The 19,452-nt window shown below is 38.8% G+C and overlaps 1 protein-coding gene across 6 annotated transcripts in view; it reads right to left on the reverse strand.

Moving 5' to 3' along the window:
- LOC142341662 (putative G-protein coupled receptor No18) overlaps positions 1-19,452 on the reverse strand; it is a 111,984-nt gene that overhangs the window by 40,958 nt on the left and 51,574 nt on the right. For all 6 annotated transcript variants that reach the window (XM_075392787.1, XM_075392786.1, XM_075392784.1 and 3 more), the window contains exons 3-4: positions 12,373-12,496; positions 10,131-10,435 (exon numbers count right to left, since the gene is read on the reverse strand). In XM_075392787.1, coding sequence (XP_075248902.1) covers positions 10,131-10,435; positions 12,373-12,496 — 429 coding nt within the window. The remainder of the gene's footprint in view (positions 1-10,130; positions 10,436-12,372; positions 12,497-19,452) is intronic.

Raw genomic sequence — 19,452 nt, forward strand, 5'->3', positions numbered from 1 at the left:
TGGTTATATTTACTTAAAATTAGGTTAAATGAACTTTTTCGGAACTTTCTATGTATATTAGAACGTTTTATACGCATTTAAATTCGAATCTAAATACTCAATTCTGATTGGCTAATAATATCTCGCTTACTTATTTACTTCGTAACATCCTCCGGCCCGGAAGAAGGTGTTGGGAAAACTGGTACAAGTTTTACAAGCGGGCGGACGAGTGAACCGGTCGACGTACGTAAAACAGCGGAGCGCGCGACGCTATCGGAGCCGTAACGGAGTTCCACAATCCGAGCGGTTGGGTAGTAACCCCTAGGGTTGATTTCTTCAACTATCCAAACCAAGTCACCGGTCTTAAGGTGTTGCTCGGCAGGCGTCTGCCACTTAGAGCGTCGGTTCAGCGTCGGTACGTACTCTTTGATCCAACGGGACCAGATCGCATTAGCGTACGACTGCGCACGGGCGTAACGTTTACGATGGTCGAACTCATTATTGCCGACAACAGGCGGAATACCGGTAGAGTGTTCTCCTAAAAGAAAGTGGTTGGGCGTAAAAGCGTTCAAATCGCACGGATCGGCGCTTACGGGTGTTAAAGGACGCGAATTGAGAGCATTCTCCACGAGAGAAAAGGTAGTATGCAGTACCTCATCCGTGAGGCGACGCGTGCCAAGAATAGTATACAACACGCGCTTGAAGCTGCGTACCAACCTCTCCCAGATACCACCTTGATGTGGTGCGCTGGGTGGATTGAACCTCCACTTAATACCTTTGTGAGCGAGCTCAGCTGCAATGTTGACAACGTTCCACTTTTCAATACTTTCTCGGAGTTCTTTCTCCGCTCCAATAAAGTTAGTGCCATTGTCCGACCAAATCATGGCAGGTGTACCTCTACGTGACACAAACCGCTCAACTCCCATAACACAAGAACTGGTGTCCATGGATGTAACTATCTCGACATGGACAGCGCGAGTAGTGAGACAAGTGAAGAGGAAGCCCCACCTTTTCTCAGTAGTACGGCGGACAGTAACATAGAATGGCCCAAAGTAGTCAACGCCAGTGTTCGTGAAGGGAGGAGACTGGTAAGCAAGTCTCTCCTTAGGTAAGTCAGACATGATTGGTTGCATAGTTACAGCTTGGAATTCTCGGCATCTCAGGCATTGTGCTTTGATGGAACGCAAGGATGATCTTAGTTTCAGTACTGTGTAGTGTTCCTGCACAATTGATCTTAGGTATTCAACGCCCTGATGGTAATGCTTTACGTGCGTGTGTTCAAGGAACAGTTTTACAAACGGATGACGTGCATCTAAGATGATTGGGTGCTTTACGTTAAACCCAACTTCAATTAACCGCTTGATGCGGCCCGAGGAACGGATTAGCCCATTTGGACTAATAAACGGTGACTGTGGAGTAATTCGGCTACTCCGTTTAACGAATTTATTGTCAAGAAGATCTTTTCTTTCGGCTTCAAAAGACTCTCCTTGCACCAAATACTGTAGATGACGCTCGGCTTCGTCAAGCTCAGTAGGGTCGGTAATGCTACCATCGGGGTTACGGTAGCCGGCATGTTTCGGCAAAAGCCGGAGAACGTATGCGGCAATGCGCAAGTACTTTTGATAAGAACTAAACTTATCAAACGGAAACAATGAAGGAACAGGAGTTGTCTGTTTTTTGACAGATGTAGTCAAAGATACAGTGTCTTCTATGATGACTGCTTGGTTGACGCCAAGTTTGATGTTATTAATGACGTCTTTGTTCGGTACGAAATGGAAACTTGAGTTAGATAAGAAATGTGGACCATTGACCCAACTGCTTAGTTGCAAAACCTCAGCGGACATTCCACGCGTGCCAGCGTCAGCTGGATTATCCTTAGTTGCGACGTGGTTCCATTGGTCAACGCTGGTATACTCCAAAATTTCACAAACGCGGTTTGCAACAAAGATTGGTTGCTTTTCATTAGAGTTTATCCACTGAAGAACGGTCGTGCTGTCTGTCCACATGAATACTTGGTTAACAGTTACAGTAAGTGCCTGAATAATTTCGTTCTTCAGCCGAGCGACAAGTAGAGCTGCTTGCAATTCCAGTTTTGGGACAGTCATTACCTTCATTGGCGCCACGCGCGCTTTCCCCAAAACAAACGCAAGCTCTGTTTTTATCTTGCCCGTAGGAGTTGTTACTCGGGCTCGAAGAAATGCAACGGCACTAAATATATCCTGAGAACTGTCACCGAACATATGCAACTCTATATTATCAAAGGGTCCACTAAAGTAACTTCGAGGAATTTTGATGTTTTCAAGCTTTGGTAAGTCCGCACTCCAGACCAAAAATCTTTGAACCATGTCCTGTGGGAGCTCGTCATCCCATTGCTGTCCTGTGACACGCCAGATGTCTTTTAAGAGCAATCGCGCACCGACGGTAAACGGTGCGACAAGACCAATGGGGTCAAAGACTTTCGAGACAAGACTTAGGACCAAGCGTTGCGTGAGGGACTTGGTGATGGCGCAGCTTGTACCCCGACTCACAACTAAAGTGTCATTAGTGTGATCCCACTTTAACCCTAGCACATGCGATGAATCCTCCTGACATGAAACAATAACCTTGGGCTCAGTGGATTGAGGGGAACCATCAATTCGGTCAGCCAGATTTGGTACATTGCTTACGAACTTTGTAAGCTTGAACCCACCGAGATGGAGAAGATGTACCAATTCCTTCGATCTATTGATGGCTTTCTCGGGAGACTCCACTGAGTCAAGGTAATCGTCCATGTAGAAGTTTTCAAGGACGGCTTTTGCAGCTTCGGGGTAAAACTTGACATTGTCTCTCGCGGTGCGTTGTAATGCATAGTTGGCGCATGTGGGCGAGTCTTTAGCCCCGAATATATGGCGCGTATATTGATACACTACAACGTTTGTTGTGGGGTCCTCCCGCCACAAAAAGCGAAGTGATGGTTGATCTGATGGTAACACGCCAACCTGTAGAAACATTCCCTCGATGTCGGCGGAGACGGCATATGGATGTTGTCGGAAGCGAAGAAGTACGTAAATAAGATTTTGGAGCAGATCAGGGCCAGTGAGCAAAGATTTATTTAGTGAGGCGCCATGAAATTTTGCTGCTCCATTGAGCATCCTACGCACCTTACCCGGTTTGTTCGGGTTTAAAACAGGATGATGGGGTAGGTACCACTCTTTATCGGACCGGTTCTCAACCTTGTGAGCGTCCGGAACCTCAATTACATACCCCTTATTTAGGTCTTCCTTGATGGTGTTAGTATACTTCTCTCTAAGGTCTTCATCCTTGGCTAATCGTTTTTCGAGAGATTTTAGTTGCACAAGGGAGGAGAATTAATTATTTGGGAGCTTTGTGTTATCTGCTTCCCATAGCATTCCGACATCGTATCTCAGGCCATTGTGTATGGTGGTACTCTCAAGAATTTCGTGAGCCCTTGCGTCTGCTGCAGATCTTGAGTCGACCCGCTTATTCGCTCCGAATGATTCAATGTCGTACCATGACTTTACTTGACTTGCTAACTCATTGTCATGTTCGATATTCGCTTTAAAGCACGTTGAGGTTATACAAGAACTTGATGGTAATGGACCGCTTAAGACCCAACCTATGGGCAAGCGTACGGCAACGGGTGAACGCTTCTCATAGGCAGAGAAGTATTCTAACGGGCGGATGGCATGATAGACATCTTGTCCGAGTATCATCTCAATGTCTTTATAGGAATATGTTACGGGATCAAGGACTGCTAAGTGTGGGTAAGTCTCTTGCAGGGCCTGTACATTAATTATATCTGAGCCGACGTTCAGACTCTCTTTAACGAAAGGGTTGACGGTGAATGGTTCGAAATCTTGTTGTTCTCTTGGTTTCACAGTAACTTCAACAACCCTAGTATCAACTACTTCTTCGGTATTAATACCCTTGACAGTTAGCTTTAGTGCTTTACCGTGCAAACCGAGTCTATCTGCGAGACTACTGGCCACCCAAGAGTTACTGCAGGCGGTATCACACAAAACTAAAGCCTTAGTATCTAAACCGGACGAATTGACCAACTGCAATTCAGTCACCTGAAGGAGCCCCTTAACATCAGTAACAGATGACATTGTTGTGGTCTTATTAGGCTGGAGTTGACTAGAAGTTGCTTTACTTTGACCTGTGTTGCCAGAAGGTTGAATGGTATTGGAATTTGTCGACTGTTTTGTTGGGAAAACCCTATCTGCTCCATGCAATAGTGTGTTATGCGAACTATTGCACCCTTCTGCTCGGCACTTTCTTGGTTGAGGGCACTGGCGGAATGTGTGCTTGTCCCGTAAGCACGAAAAGCAAAGTTTGTTATCCGCCACCAACTTAGCTCTCTGGGTTGGAGTCTTTTCCTTGAAAACTCGACACTCCCATAACCGGTGGTTACCTTTGCATACAATGCATCGAAAGTAAGTATTTGTGGAAGCAGATGGCATTTGCTTCTTTGTTTCCCTTTGTTGCGAATTTGATGCAAACACTTTTGAGGCTGTTTTGGTCTTGGTTACTGAAGTGATGTTCTCTTCAGGTTTGGCCTTGGTTGCGCTTTGTTTCATAAGATCATGGGCCTCAGCCTTTTCTTTAAGCCAATCGTTAAAGTCAAGGAGGGTAGGCTTAACCCAGTGCTTCTTAACCGTAAAGAGTGACCATGACTCTTTCATGTTTGGTGGTAACTTCTGTACCGCTTGGTTAAGTAGGGAAGCGCTCTTCAAGTCAGCATCATATGATAGTGACTTGAAAACCCCAACGAGGCTGGATATGGCTGCAGAATAGTTAATGATGTTATCACTATTGTGCATTTTAAGAGGCGGAAAGTTGCTTAGTTTATCCAAGTGTGCACTTACGACTGCCTGTGGCTGGCCAAATTTACGTTCTAAAGTCCTCAGTGCATCCTTGTACATTAAACCACAGTAAGCAAATTCGGCGATTGCAATCTTTGCTTTACCGGTGACGAGGGTTTTGAGGTATGTCAATTTAACGTCATCAGTTAGGGATAGCGAGTCAATCGCGCTTTTGAATTGACCATACCACTCGTGCCATTGTAATGGATCGCCATTATACTGAGCAAGTTTCCATTCTGGCAAGGGGTCATTTTTCTTGCTGGTTATTGCATCAGCTAATTCCCTAATCAATGACGCATTGTCCGGTATCGGAGGGGCAGGTGCAGACACCTGCAGACCACTCCCATTCAAATGAGTGGGCCCAACATAAGGGTATGTTGGCTGGAAAACCGGAGTGGCCAGACCAGGTACAATATTACTTATAGTTGCAATCGGGTTTTCCTGATGTGTGCCGGATGGTGATTGCATATCAATCAAAAGGGGCGAATTCGAATATATTTGTTGCGGAAAAGTAGTTACTGATGGTGCGATGTGTGCCTGTACATTTGGAGCAACATTATTTACGGTAGTAATGTCTTGGTTGACTAATGACGGTCTGTGCTGCGGAAAACGCCAATGACTCGTATTTGGCACAAAACTTTGGCCGAGAGGGATATTGGGCATATTTGGGAAAGGAGGAGCAACAGAACGTACAACTTTGTGTACTCGGTTATTACTGTTCTGAAAATTGTTATTGACGAGAGGCTGGTTAATTAAAGGGGCGTGTGGGATGGGAGCAGTGAGGTTAGGTGCGAAGACTGGGTTCGGAATGGGAAGGACGTTAGGATGAGCGGGTTCGGAGTTATGCTGTTGAATGTTTGGACTTGGTGGGGCGCTTGGGTGCAGGGGAACGTTGATTGCGGGGGCTGGATGATTTGTCGGAAAAGGAGGAAGAGTGGCGTTTGGTGCTCGGGGGACAAAATTAATTTGTTGTCGGGAGCATATTTGCTGGGCCGAATTATTCTTGGGTAGACTTGATGTTTCAGGTCCCCTGGATTGTGAAATTTGAAGTTGTGCGTTTGGAAATAACTCTGTTGCATTATTCTGATTTTTTTGCGGTGCGAACGGCTGTGGTGGAATGGGCTGTTGAATGGGTGGTGAAGAAGCCCCCTGGGGCGTGTACAGAAGGCGGCTGACTATCTGCGGTTCCTTTATTAGTTGTGCTTGGAAGCGCCACGCCTTGCTGGCCTGTTTGATCCATTTGCGCCCTTAGGTGCGCCTGGTACAACGCCTGTGTGTTAGCAGCAGCCAAAAAGTTTTCAGGTGGAGTATAATAAGGATCGAGTTGCTGTAAAGTCTCATTGCTTAAAATGTAATTGCCTCGACAATTTTTTGGAATAGAATGCCTTGAAATTTCAGTGTTCTGATCTTCCACTGTTTTGCCGTTGTTGTGGCTAGGACATTCTGGAGGGTCAATCATAACATCTGGTTTACTAGTTTTCTTATTGTTAAAACTTAAAGCAAGTGAGGTGTTGATCCAGTCCTGGACAGCCTTTTCACTTCTCATTGAGGTTCTAGCACTTGCAGTTGTTTCAGATTGGCTACCTTTAGAAACGGCGTCCAGCAATTCAAATTCTTGCAGAGTTGCCTCTGCCAACCGTTTCCTGTTGTTTTCCTCCAGTTCATCTATTTCCATTTGTTTTTTCTGTTTAGCAAGGCGAATGGCTGCCTCATTCTGTTTTTCAATTTCTTCGCGCTTCATTTTAGCAATTACGTAATCATGTTTACGCTGACTAGATGTTTTTGACGAGGTCATAATTGAGGGAATTCTAGAACGAATGGAAGCCCTTGGTTCCTGGAACTCACTCACTTTATCATCAGCAGAGTTGATGTAGTTTCGTGCTGAAGTGAGTATCTTGTCATTCTTAGTTGTCATTGCTTCCAAGTAAGACTCTAATGAAGGCACAAGTGCACTTGGATCCTCTGTTTTTCCAGCAATTGCAATCAGGTCCTCATTTTTGTCTACAACAGTCATAAATGCTTCGTTGCACTTTGTTACTAGGCGTTCAACTTTCACTCGCCTATTTTGACTATTTATACAATGAAGAATATCTTCATGTATGGCATGCAATTCAGCCTCACGCTTTGACCTGGCAGCGTACAACTTTTTGACTTTTTGATCAAGACTATTAGACATTACGACGTTATTATTTCCAAATACAAGCAAAACTACCACTGCACACGGTTATCTATTATATGCACACTCCAAACAAATCAAACCCACGCGAATTAAACCCAATGCAAAAGACACCAAACACAGCACACTGTAGACAGTCTGTAAAACAAACCGCCCAAAGAGCAAAGAAGGTCGTCGAGCACGACAAAAACAGAAGTGGAGCGCTGAACGCTATGCGCTCAACGCGGAGGGAGGCAAAGGACACACGGGAAGTCGAGCGAGCAACGCGCGACGAAACGGAGACGTTACGGACGGAAAGTCGAGCGAGCAACGCGCGACGCGACGGAAACGGGACAGACGAGGAGTCGAGCGAGCAATGCGCGACAGAACGGAAACGGGACGTGCGGGAAAACGAACGAAACGGGACGGTGGGAAGGAACCGGCGGGAAATGAGTTCGGAAAGAACTATGTTAGCAGACCACAGCAAAAACTCAAGCAGACAACCTAGCCGTAACTCCAGAACAAACTTAAGTCACACCCTAGGAAGAAGGAGAGAAGCTACTGCAAGACAATCTAATATAGTTCATAATGGGTCTATAACGACAAATTTAACAACAAACTATTTTACGGCAATGCAGTAGTACACTGAAAGAATGAAAAGGTCGAGAAATTTACTAGCCGTAACTCCAGAATAAACTTAAATCACATCCTAGCAAATTCCAAACCGTAACAAACAATCAGCATACTAACGTTATTAAACAAACTACAGCAAAATTGAATAAACTACAATAGTGTGTTTGTAGACTAAGATAGTTGGAAAAGTCGCGAAACAATCCAGCCGTAACTCGAGAATAAACTTAAGTCACACCCTAGAAGGCAACAGGACCAAACCAACTAGCAATCGTACCGGTACACACAAACATAGAGCAGCAAAATCAATATACTACAACAGAAAGGCTAGTAAATTAGTAGAGTTGAAAAGTCAAAGGACAACCCAGCCGTAACTCGAGAATAAACTTAAGTCACACCCTAGAAAGCTATAAGACCTAAACAACAAACCAGCATACTAGCATACTCAACATACTACAGCAAAAACAACAACATACTTCATCACATATGACATACTACATCGAAATCCGGAAAAGTAGCAGAATAAAACGAAAAGGGAAAACTTGGGAGAGCGATGTTCTTGAAAAAAAACGGAACACGGAAAAATGAAAAGATAAAGGACGAAAAGGGCGCGGACGAAACAGCACAAAAACCCAGCGACGAGAAAAAAAATAGAAGATGTCGATAATTTTTTTTTTGTAGGCCGGAGGTTGTGAAAGTTTTCACAACTTGTTTTGTGTATTGAGTTTCACTCAATTTACGAACCTTCTTGTTGAGAAAATGATTTTTTTTGACAAATTTGTCAAAAATTTTTTGCTTTTGTCCAATTTTTTCAAGTTTCGGTCAATTTTTTGCAAATTCTTGATTACGGAACGGTAACCCAGTAAACTTGACGGTTTTTTGCTCGAAAATACGGTTTATCAATATTCGGTATTCATTTTCAAAAATATTACGAATTGCCTTAAAATTGACCAAAAATTTTCAAAATTGAACAATTTAGCATTATTTTCTCTCAATTTTCTCTATATCGGAGATTATTCTTTGATATACGAACAGACTATATCAATTTTTTCAAATTTTTGGTAAATCTACCAAAAATTTTCAAAATCGATGTTTTTTCTTCCCAAAATTTAGGATTGCGGTGGGCCCTTACCTATTTTTTTTTACAAAGAGTAGTTAAATTTTATTACCCCATGCGATATCCAAAAAAAGTTCATGGGGTGGTTTTCTTGCCGTCTAAATCAAATATAAATACATCGAATTATGATATTTTATTTTAAAAAAATTGGAGATTCTGTCTTACAGTTTTGAAGTCCCGCAGTTCTAAGTTTTTTTCGGTCGAGCTTTGAGTCCAGTAAAAAGTTCGCCCAATCCGAGCCCAAGTCACCAGTTTCCAGTCAGCTGTACCTCTCGGATTCCACTGATGGCCTTTCCTCAGCAGAGCTTGTGTTGTCTCGATCGGCTCTCTTTGCGCCCGAAACTTTTTACCATATTACAATCTGTAGTAGGCCTTTGCAGCGTGATTGGAAGCTGTACTCTGTTCCAACAATTTACCACAATCTGCGCATTTGAACGCAGGTCCGGTGCTATTTCGTCCCATGAACATCGATTTTCTCCATTGCGTACACTGTATTAGTGCAAAATGCACAAATATCCCCACCATCAAATCGCGGCATGTATAAGAAAGTGAGTTATCGATCTATATCTTTCACACACGAACCATACAAGGCATCCGACGTGCCTTGATTGAGCGGATTTGTGGAGGCTTACTATTGAAATGATCAAATTTCAATTAGGCGAAACAAATATAGTTTTCTTTTATAACCCGAGATTCGGCACCATGTAAACTCTGACGGAAATAACAGAAGTTCGGAAGATTCAATTCATTCAAACGCTATAATCATATCAAGTAACGTATTAGCTGTAAAACGTACAAAGTCACAAGTGGAACTTAGACGGCAAGATTTTTTGTTGTTCATTTAACAGGTTTTTTCGTCTGATGTCATTGACGTCAAATCAGTTCGTATTCATATAACGATTGTCTAGAAAACCTAAAAATATTAAGCCGAAAACCAGCTTGATCGATACATATAGTGGTTATATTTACTTAAAATTAGGTTAAATGAACTTTTTCGGAACTTTCTATGTATATTAGAACGTTTTATACGCATTTAAATTCGAATCTAAATACTCAATTCTGATTGGCTAATAATATCTCGCTTACTTATTTACTTCGTAACATCCACTGTTCAATACTAGATATTTTAATGTATAGTACGCGATAGTGTAGTTGGTCGGCAACGTCAAATCTGTTTTCAACTTGTGTTTAGGTGGAACCTTTCTTTACGATTCAAGTTCAAACAGCAGAAACTTTGTGTCAGTTAAATGGTTTATCTAAAGCTAATTCAACAAGTTTCAGTAACTTCTGAGTTTCAGAATCTATTTTATTTTATTTGCTTAACTCTAAACCAGGACACTCAATTTCTTTGTTTGCGTGAACTGATTAGAAGCATAAAACTGACCTTGGAATATGTGAAAAGCATGACGATAAGAGGAACGTAGAATGATGAACTGCTAGAAAAAATGCGAAAAGAGACATCTGTAGATATTTGGCATTGCTGACTGCTTGCTTCGCCGCTCTCGTTCCCTAATAGGCCATCAGAGTATGCACTATCACCTGCACTGCTCTGCTCATAGTCCAACTGGCCTATTGCGTATCGCCATACTATTTGGGCGAAAGCGATCAAAGCCGAAAGGAGCCAGACAGCCGCAATTATAATTGGACAGGTTTTGTGAGTCATTTTGCGAGGGTACTCGAATGGGGTTACTGAAAACACAACATATAACTGATCAAAATGTGACTAAGAGATGGAAAACATGATTTGAAAGTGATTGCTTCCACGAAACTAACACAAGGAAACATTGGTCTGACCTCTTCTCAGACATGATTCGACGCAATTCAGAGGAAGACACTAAATGGTAGCACTTTTAAGTTTTTATTCGTAGAAACTGTAAAGTTAAAAATGATAAGAAATCGCTGACGTTTTTGATTTGCGGCTATAATATGGTTACTTCTCGCTTTTTCTAGCCAATTTCTATAGCGTTGCTGCAAAAAAATTGCTTGGACACGGACAGGTTTGGAAAACCAATCCACTACGAATATCTTTCTAACTATTTTATGATACCAAAAGTAATTATATGGCGAAGTGAGAACCTCAAACTGAAAGGCTGCTAGCTAAGGAAATAAGCCAACCGGAGCTCAGTTGAGCACCAACAAAACAGCAGCACCGATGAGACTAAAATATCGAAATCTCATGGAAACTATAAGTTAACTTGGTAAGATTCTTGCGAACACAAATTTATATTATAATTTGTAACAAGATAAAGTTATTGAAGGATCTTGCGAGAAAAAATGAATCTTGCAATTTCGATCTCCTTTGGACGAATGGATCCCTTCAGGTCAAAAAGCAAAACCTGCTAAAAAAGAATTAATTTCTTTTGTAGACACCATTTGACCGAAAAGAAGTATAACACATAATATTACCTCTTAAAATTTCAATCTACATTTATTTATGCAACACGCACCAGCACTTACAATTTAATCATTGTTCAGAAAGAAGAGTTCAAGCGTTATTTTTCATTTCATTTCGGAGAAGTTAGGTGATAATGCGAACGAGGCATAAGTCATTGTATGACTTGTCTTCGAAAGATGTTCTCTGGTTTTCGGGTTACGATAGAGTGATTATATCATGTCTTGGTTTTCATTATGATTCTTTTTTATTTTTCTTTAAGTTCAATTCTTAATGTTGCCAACAAATTTTTTCCGCTATGGGACAGGACGTAGGTTAGCGCGTTTTGATTGATATTTGGTCCTAAAACGTAGGATAGATCACGCTGGTCTATTCTTGGTGCTTTTTTTGCCAAATTCTACCGTCTCTTGCAAGAAAAAGTTATTCCTCTAAGGAACTTATAAGAAAAAAAAATATGAAAATCTTTTAAGAAAACTTTAATCTTGTAAGTTTTTGCAGAACTCGTGTAGTTCTCTTGTAAGATTTAACAACGTCTTGTAAGAATTTTACTAGAATCTTACAAGATCTTACACGAATAACTTTGTTTTCGACTCGGGGCAGCTTCATTTGAAGAGGGACAAGTGAAAAATTCATCGAATTTTCTAGAGCAAGAAATATTGCCTCCTGACGTGCTTTCAATCAACAAACAGTCTCAATCCAAAAAAGTAGCATCTTTAGAAGAGACCTGATGATTTGGATCCACCTCTGTCATCTTTTTTATTTCTTTAACTTTATTCTATTTGTGGAAACTCATTCAATCAATCCTACATGCAATCTGCGAACTAATTAAAAATCAAGCGATAGAGGCGGTATAACCTCTACGTGAAGTATAGTTGAAAATAACACAGACGGAATAAATTTTTAGTCAAAAGAGCATCTTAAAATGGCGACAAAAATAGAGCTTTAATCAGGCGTTTGCATGTATTTTTTTAAAAAGTGTTTAATGATGACCACGGTTTATAATGATTGTATGTACTATCTATAACAAAAGAATTAATGAAAACGATTAAGGCGGCGCTAGATTTTATACAATTAATAAAAAATGGGCAGTATGTATGAGGTAAAGGGGGATTTAGCCGTCTGATAGATTTGGAGTGAACAAGATTTTGAAATGATAGAGGCGGTAGTATCTCTCTCCATATATGGTAATATTGAAAGGAGGGTAGTATATAAAGGGGTAGAAGTGTATACGTACTGATGGCCCAGTATCTGTCGAGTGATATTGCACAGAGGTTGAGGATGCTGCTGGTACAACACAAGATGTCCAGAGTGGTGAAGGATAGACACACCCACCAGCTGAAGGGCCACCGACCCAACACCTACACATCAAGAACCAACCAATACCACAGCCAGTGAACAAATTGATTTTATTAAACGCACCAAGTGAAACGTTCAACAAAAGTGGCAAGAAAACTTTGTGAAGATATCTAACTTGCAAGATCATCGCACTTATATCAAGAAATTAGATATCTGACCAAAAATTGAACGGACCAAGCTAAGGAACGCCAATCTGTCAAGAAAGTCAAGACCTAGCATGTCTTAATAACATATAGTCTGTCCCATAAAATTGAAATAAGCGAACGTTCAAAAACGTCAGAAACAGGCAAGTGAGCATCAAATTGGTCATTTGAATGTCAACATTTTTTCCATTAAGCTTCTATTCATCAATTTTTTCTACATGTTTTAAATTTGAACTTTGACCTTTGAACTCCAACCTGTGGCTTTTGAAACTTTGAAACGTTCGTTTATTGTTCCGACCCCACTTGTGGGGGGGAGGAACTATATACTCAAATGGGTTTTTTTTTGTTCCGTGAATTTTGGCCGACCGATATATTCATCGTAGAGAAATGTGCGTGGTACCATTAAAAAGCTCGCCAGCGTAGAATTCGAAATTAAAAAGATTTTTTTGAATTTCGTTTTTTTTCGAGGAGTTATCGAGGTTTAAAGTTTCATGTGAACACTGGATATTTGGTTCACTTTTGTTCACTTTTACCGTAATTTTCGTTCGAATTAACGTTTTTTCTACGAAAAATTTAATCCAAACTAGATTTCACGCCAAAAAGTAAATCAATTTTAGGTTTTTGATAGACGAAAGGAGATAATAAAGACTAGTTCTAGTCTTAGAGGGAAGTTTAAAATATATAAAAAAAAATTCGAATTAGGTTTGGGAGCTCTTTTTTTAGAAAATTTTGCAACTTTTTGTTTTTTCAAGTCACCTAGAGAATACTAGACACTTTTAATATCGAAGTTCCGTTAATGACAAATCTCTTTTACGATCAAATGAAGCCCAATGAACAAAAAATTTGTTTCGAAGGGATCGCTCATGTTTTTTTTTGGACTCGTATCTCAAATTTCGTAACTTCAAATGAAATTTTGATTTATTTTTTGAGGTTTTACTATAGCTTTATAATCCTATGGCATAAACTTGTTGACTAAAAGTGCAAAAGATTTGCTAATGAGCATTAAGTGAACCTATCTAGTGCTGTGAGTGGACAGCTAATGGCTGTTAAGACTTTGAAAATAAATTTTCGAAAGTTTTTTAAAATTAGTAAATCATAAACTTATTTTTGTGAACTGTAAGTCCGTCTCAGTAAAAATAGTATTGAACTCCTTCATACCACTTCAACATAAGTTAATCTCATTGGCGGCTTTATCAAATAACTATTGGTTATACGTCTTCAATGCCACAAGATTTCAAGTTTTTTAAAAAATTTTTTGGACATTTCGTTTTATTGGTTCAATTTGAAATCTTATCACGTCACCCTAATATTGATGGCTACATCATCCTTTAGTGAAGACGTCCAAAGGATCATAGATAAAACTTTCTGAGAAAAAAATATCGTTTAAATGGCTTCAACACTTTCTTCTCCCATTTTTCTAAAGAAATTTTGGTTTTTGCCTGTATTTGTTGTTTTTTTTCAAAGCCATAAGACATATTGTGATGTGTTATTGATTACCTAGGCATCATAAACATCCTTGTATTCACATCGTGGCATAGCTGAGCGTATTCATTGAATTCCTATGAAAGCTTTTGAGTTTAATGGCTGTTAAGAATTTAAAAATATTTTTTCATTTTTTTTGAACATAAATCAATCTTAAACTTATTTTTCGTGGATTGTTAGTCAGTCTCGGTAATGACAGAACCGCTTTTTTTTCTACATCAGCAACAATTTATCTAGTTAGCGGTTTTGTCTTCTAACTATTGATTTTTTTGACTTCGGTGCACGAGTTTTCATAATTTTTATAATTTTTGGATTTTTTTAGTAATTTTGGTTCCTTTTGAAATCGTATTACATTATCCCAATATTGATAGCTCCCATTGGCTTAGTGAAGACGTTCAACGGATCGTTGAAAAAATTTTCAGAGAAAAAAGCTTATGGTTTAAATAGCTTCGACACTTTCTTCTCTCAATTTTCTACCGAACTTTTGGATTTTGCCTGTTTTTGTTGTTGTTTTCATAGTCAATGACTTGTTGCAATGTCTTATTGATAAATTTTGAATGACAAAAATCCTAATCGTCACATCATCTAGGCATAATTTAGCGTATTAAATGCCTTCCGTTGAAAGCGGTAGAATTTTTTGACTTTGATACTATGTGTTTTCTCAAAAATTTCGTGGTTTTGATGTATTTTTCTTTGCCATACGACTTATTGTGATGAGTTATTGATGTCACATGAATGAAACCTATGATTGCTATTTCATCGAGGCAGAATTTAGTGTGTTTAATTAACTTAAAATGTAGCATTTTTTTTAAAATTCAAACATCTATTTTGTTATCTCTTCATTTGGTTGACAATTAAGTCAAAAATGTAGATGAGCTCGGGTCGGAACATCATGTGCAAACGCACATTAACGAGCCGCCTTGTTTCAACTTTATGGGACACACTGTATATCAAGTTTGGTTTCACATAGCATCCTTTTTCATCTGTCTGACGTTTTTCATCTGATTTTATTTGTTGCAAAACACTCACGCAGGCTTATACTCGCCCATATAAAGACCACAAATGGAGTTGTCACCGCTGACTAACTCAGCTCTTAGCTTTTCCATAAAGAATATCGGAAAGCACATGAAGGCAATGAATACCGCTGTAAGATGCAAAATATGAAAAAAGCACTGATTCAGCGTCTTTTTAATATTGTCATTTATCACCGCCACTCATTGACTTTCATAGCTTCTCAATAATCTTTTTGCAAAGGCTTAGAGCTGAAACTCAAATTTTTAGCATAATGCATATTCAATGCATTCACGCACGCCTGTGACCTGGTGATTATTTGCAAAGTTTTTGAGAAACCATTAAAGATATAACTGCATTCTGTCGGCTTCCCAAGGCTTACACCCTTGCTTTGTTTTGTATCTGAAAAAATAAAGAGGAAAGTTTATCAAAAATAAGACGATTTAGACGCATGTAGACGTATTTAGTCATAAACAGGCGTTTCAGGAAGCATCAAAGCTATGGGATTGTCAAACAAATGTAAGTAACAATAAGAAATAGTTATGTTTTGTTAATTATGAATAACAGAAATCAGACAGAGAACAAACAGTCTTTGAAAAAGACAGAGAACAAACAGTCCTGTGTTTCCGAAAAATCTTCCCAATCAGGACAAAATGTCCCCGAAATATTGAAATTCAAAATTCAGACTTTTCCTCACGTATTGTTGTCTCCTCTTTTATCAACCGATTAACTTATCATCGTCAGTTGCTCAGTAGAAACTTTGTTACCAGGAGTCTCATTAGATATGCTGGACCAATATAACACATTAGGACATTAGACATCTGATAAAATTAGCTATTCAATTGACCAAAAGACAAAAAAAATGTGCGCCAGATTTTCAAATTAATAACAATATAATATGACAGATTTCCCACTTCTTATCTACTTTACGTTTCCAATGTAGACCTAGCATAGCAAGCACTGATCTCAACATTTCTGTGAACACAATAATCTGCTACCTTTATTTAAAAAAACAGTGTAAATCTACACGCAACAAAACAAACTTCATTGTTTTGTTTTTTGCAAAAGGCCCAAAAAAGTTTACCAAAACCGTGTTAAATGTTGCTGATGAACAAAATGGTGGGAAAAACTCATTGAAATACTTATGCGCTTTTCTTGACAAAGATCTAAACTACCAGAAAAACGTCAAAAATAGGCTACGAAAATCGAAATGTTGAATATGAGCAGTTTATGCAATCACGAGCTCTTTCGCAGTTCATGCAGGAATTAAATTTAATGCACTAGTTCTTTGTAACTTCCCCCTTAGTGCTGTCTTGTTAGGTACCATAAAACGTTCGCTTCTAATTTCACTCAAAAAACAGTCAAATTGGGCGAAAACGTCCATCTTCAAACAAATAAATGAAAGACATCACATGAATTAAAAAGTTACATTATCAGATAGATAATTCCACTCGAAAAAGTTGTGTCAAATATAGAACTAGTTGTGCAAAAATTAATGATACCTACACTGCAGTATAAAAAAAACACTCTCATAATTCCTTGAAACTTGACGTCGAATACAAGTCACTTTATCTTAAGTTTTTTTCTACATTAAAATTAGTAATAATGCTAAATTTAAACTGTGTATTAAAAAAATCTGGACCTACTTTTTTTTAAAAAAAACTCCAAACTTGAGATAATCCATGTTATGGCAGCCTATCACGGAAAAACTCTGAATTGATTTAATGTTAGCCAATTTGATTACAATAATTATACCAATTGATACGTTTTTACCCTAGTGTTCAATTAACACTTTGTACACTTACCTTTCTCTGCCCTTGGCAGGGTTACTTTATCAATTATAGGAATCAAAGAGTTTTCTGTGTGTCAAAATAAACAACGACAAAAAATCGAGGTGCAGATCCCTGTTTAAATGTCGGATGCTGGCACCCATTGAGACAATTTTAATACTTATAAGATCAATTTTGTTTCTTAAAATTGATTGATTTTTTCATGGTTTGATTCAAATTAAAATTATCGCTCAATCAGATGTTGCTTCATTGATATTTGTTGCGTTTTGACTCGTTGACAACTATTTCCTCGTTTCTGGAGTATTTGTTTCAATAGGTGCATTTTTGCCTTGTGTTTGGAAGCATTTGTTATTGTACTTAATCGTACAAAATTTTAAGAGATGATGTTTGCTTGAGTTAGCACCAACGTGTTTAAGAGTTTACTTTACATTGAATTTAGAAAAGATTGGTTTTGTTCTGGCTCTTTCACAGACTAATAAAATGGATGATTTGTTTCATTGCGCTATTCGTGAAGCTCGTATAATAAATTCAGAAGTTTTTTCTCGAGAGTCCATTTTTGTTTTTTGTTAATCATTTTATTGAGTTCATTTCTTCTTATTTATTATCAAACCTGCTTGCTCTCAGAGCCCAAATTTGTTTGTGTAATTGTTATCGAAGTTCGTTTCGGCTATTTTTTACAATTCAAAGAATTTGAATTGTATTGGGGCGCTGTCTTTTTTTTTAAGATCTGTTCACACATTTTCATGATTTTTGAAGTCAAATTGGAGTAGTGATTTTGGTCACGCCGAAACAGGAAATGGAGCGAAAAAGCGAGTGGTTTTGCGGCGTGAATTTTTTTCGCTCTAATTTTAAAGTAGAGTGAGAAAACGGTGTTTGAACAAAAATTCGGTTTCTCGGTACTGGTTTTTTGTTCACATGCGGCAATTTCACTCTGATTTTTACTGTTTTTTCGATTTTTTGGATCAGATTTTTTTTTCTAAATGGTTTTCCCGATCATTCACAGCTCATTCTAGGCCTAGCTTTTTGTTTGAATTAAATTTTCAATTCTCGCTAGTGGTTTTTTTGTTCACATGCGGCATTTTGACGTTGATTTTCTGTTTATTTCTTATTTTTTTTGTTCTGATTTTTTTAAAAATGGTTTTCTCAATTCACTCATAGTCCATTCTAGGTCTAGTTTTTCTGTTTAGTCAATAAAAATTCTTTGAATTGTACGTCAGGACTTGTCCTGCTATGTTTTTATTTTTAAGCGCGTGTATGTCTTAAAACTCTGAAGGTACCAACAGCCAGATTTAAAACCAATTTTTTTTTCGATATAATGCGAGAAGTTAATATGTACTGATCTTTGCTGTGAGCCATTGAGAAATCCGGCGTTAATTACAAATGCGGTCCGAAATGCGAGAATTGCACTTTGACGTTAGCAGGAGTCACGTAACCTTGCTTGAAACAAGAACTTGAAAATCTGAAATCTGGCTTGGAAAATAGGAAAATCCGGCATTGCATAATCTGACATTGCAGAGATCTGGCATTTTAAAACTTGATCATGTGTGTGTTTCAAATTAGTAGAAGTTCTTCATCAGAGTCTCGTACCCTACAAATAATGCGCAGAGAAAGCAGCTGTTAGCAAGATGTAGTGAAGCCATTTCAATGTGAAGACACTCGTTTTAATTATGACCTTGCTTTGACATTTGAGTGACGTTTGATATCGAGTGACTCACATTCGGCCAATAATACTCCCGCAAACAAAGAACAGCAGATGTTTTATTATTCAACAGCCCTTTTCTACTACTTCTCTGAATCATGTTCCCTCCCACTTTTAGTCATGACTAGATGAGCCACAAAATGATGAAATCCAGTGATTTTTACAAATTTCAAAGAAATCTCTTCCTGTTCAATGAGGAAAACCTGCGGATCTCTTTATGATTGATTTATAGCCTCGTCATCCAACATTAAATGTCTGCTTGTAATATCGGATGTTTTCCGTTTGCGCCCCCCCCCCCAGCTCAGTGGGTGCATATTATTTGCACCCCCCGAAAACCACGTGCAATATTTTTTTATAATGATTTATTCTGTAATGACACGTGATCTGTAATTGGGGGAGAATAACGTACTGGGGGAGGGGGGGGGGGCAAACGGAAAACATCTTACCTTTTAACATTTAGCCTTTTAAATTATGGCATTTTTACTTTTGGCGCTGCAAATTTTCAAATTTTATGTATGATTCCTGTATGATTATCGTCATTATCAGGAAATCATCATACATGTTCTTTGTATAATAACCAGGAAATTATGCAAACCATATAACTGTGTGTGATTACCAGTATTCATAAATGACCTTGTATGAAATCAAGGAATGTCTTTTTTTTCCGAATTGACGAATAAATTACTTGCATAACCAGCCGGTTAAAGTTTACAAGTCTGATATAATACATACAGTCACATATGTTAAATGATGGGTGACTCGGGTGCAGGCATTTTCAGACTTTCGGAATTTTACAAATTGCTATCTTTCTCATAGCGTCCCAGCTTAGTTGT

The sequence above is a fragment of the Convolutriloba macropyga genome, chromosome 6 (genome assembly GCF_964194025.1).
Source record: "Convolutriloba macropyga chromosome 6, txConMacr16.3, whole genome shotgun sequence".
NCBI lineage: Eukaryota > Metazoa > Xenacoelomorpha > Acoela > Convolutidae > Convolutriloba > Convolutriloba macropyga.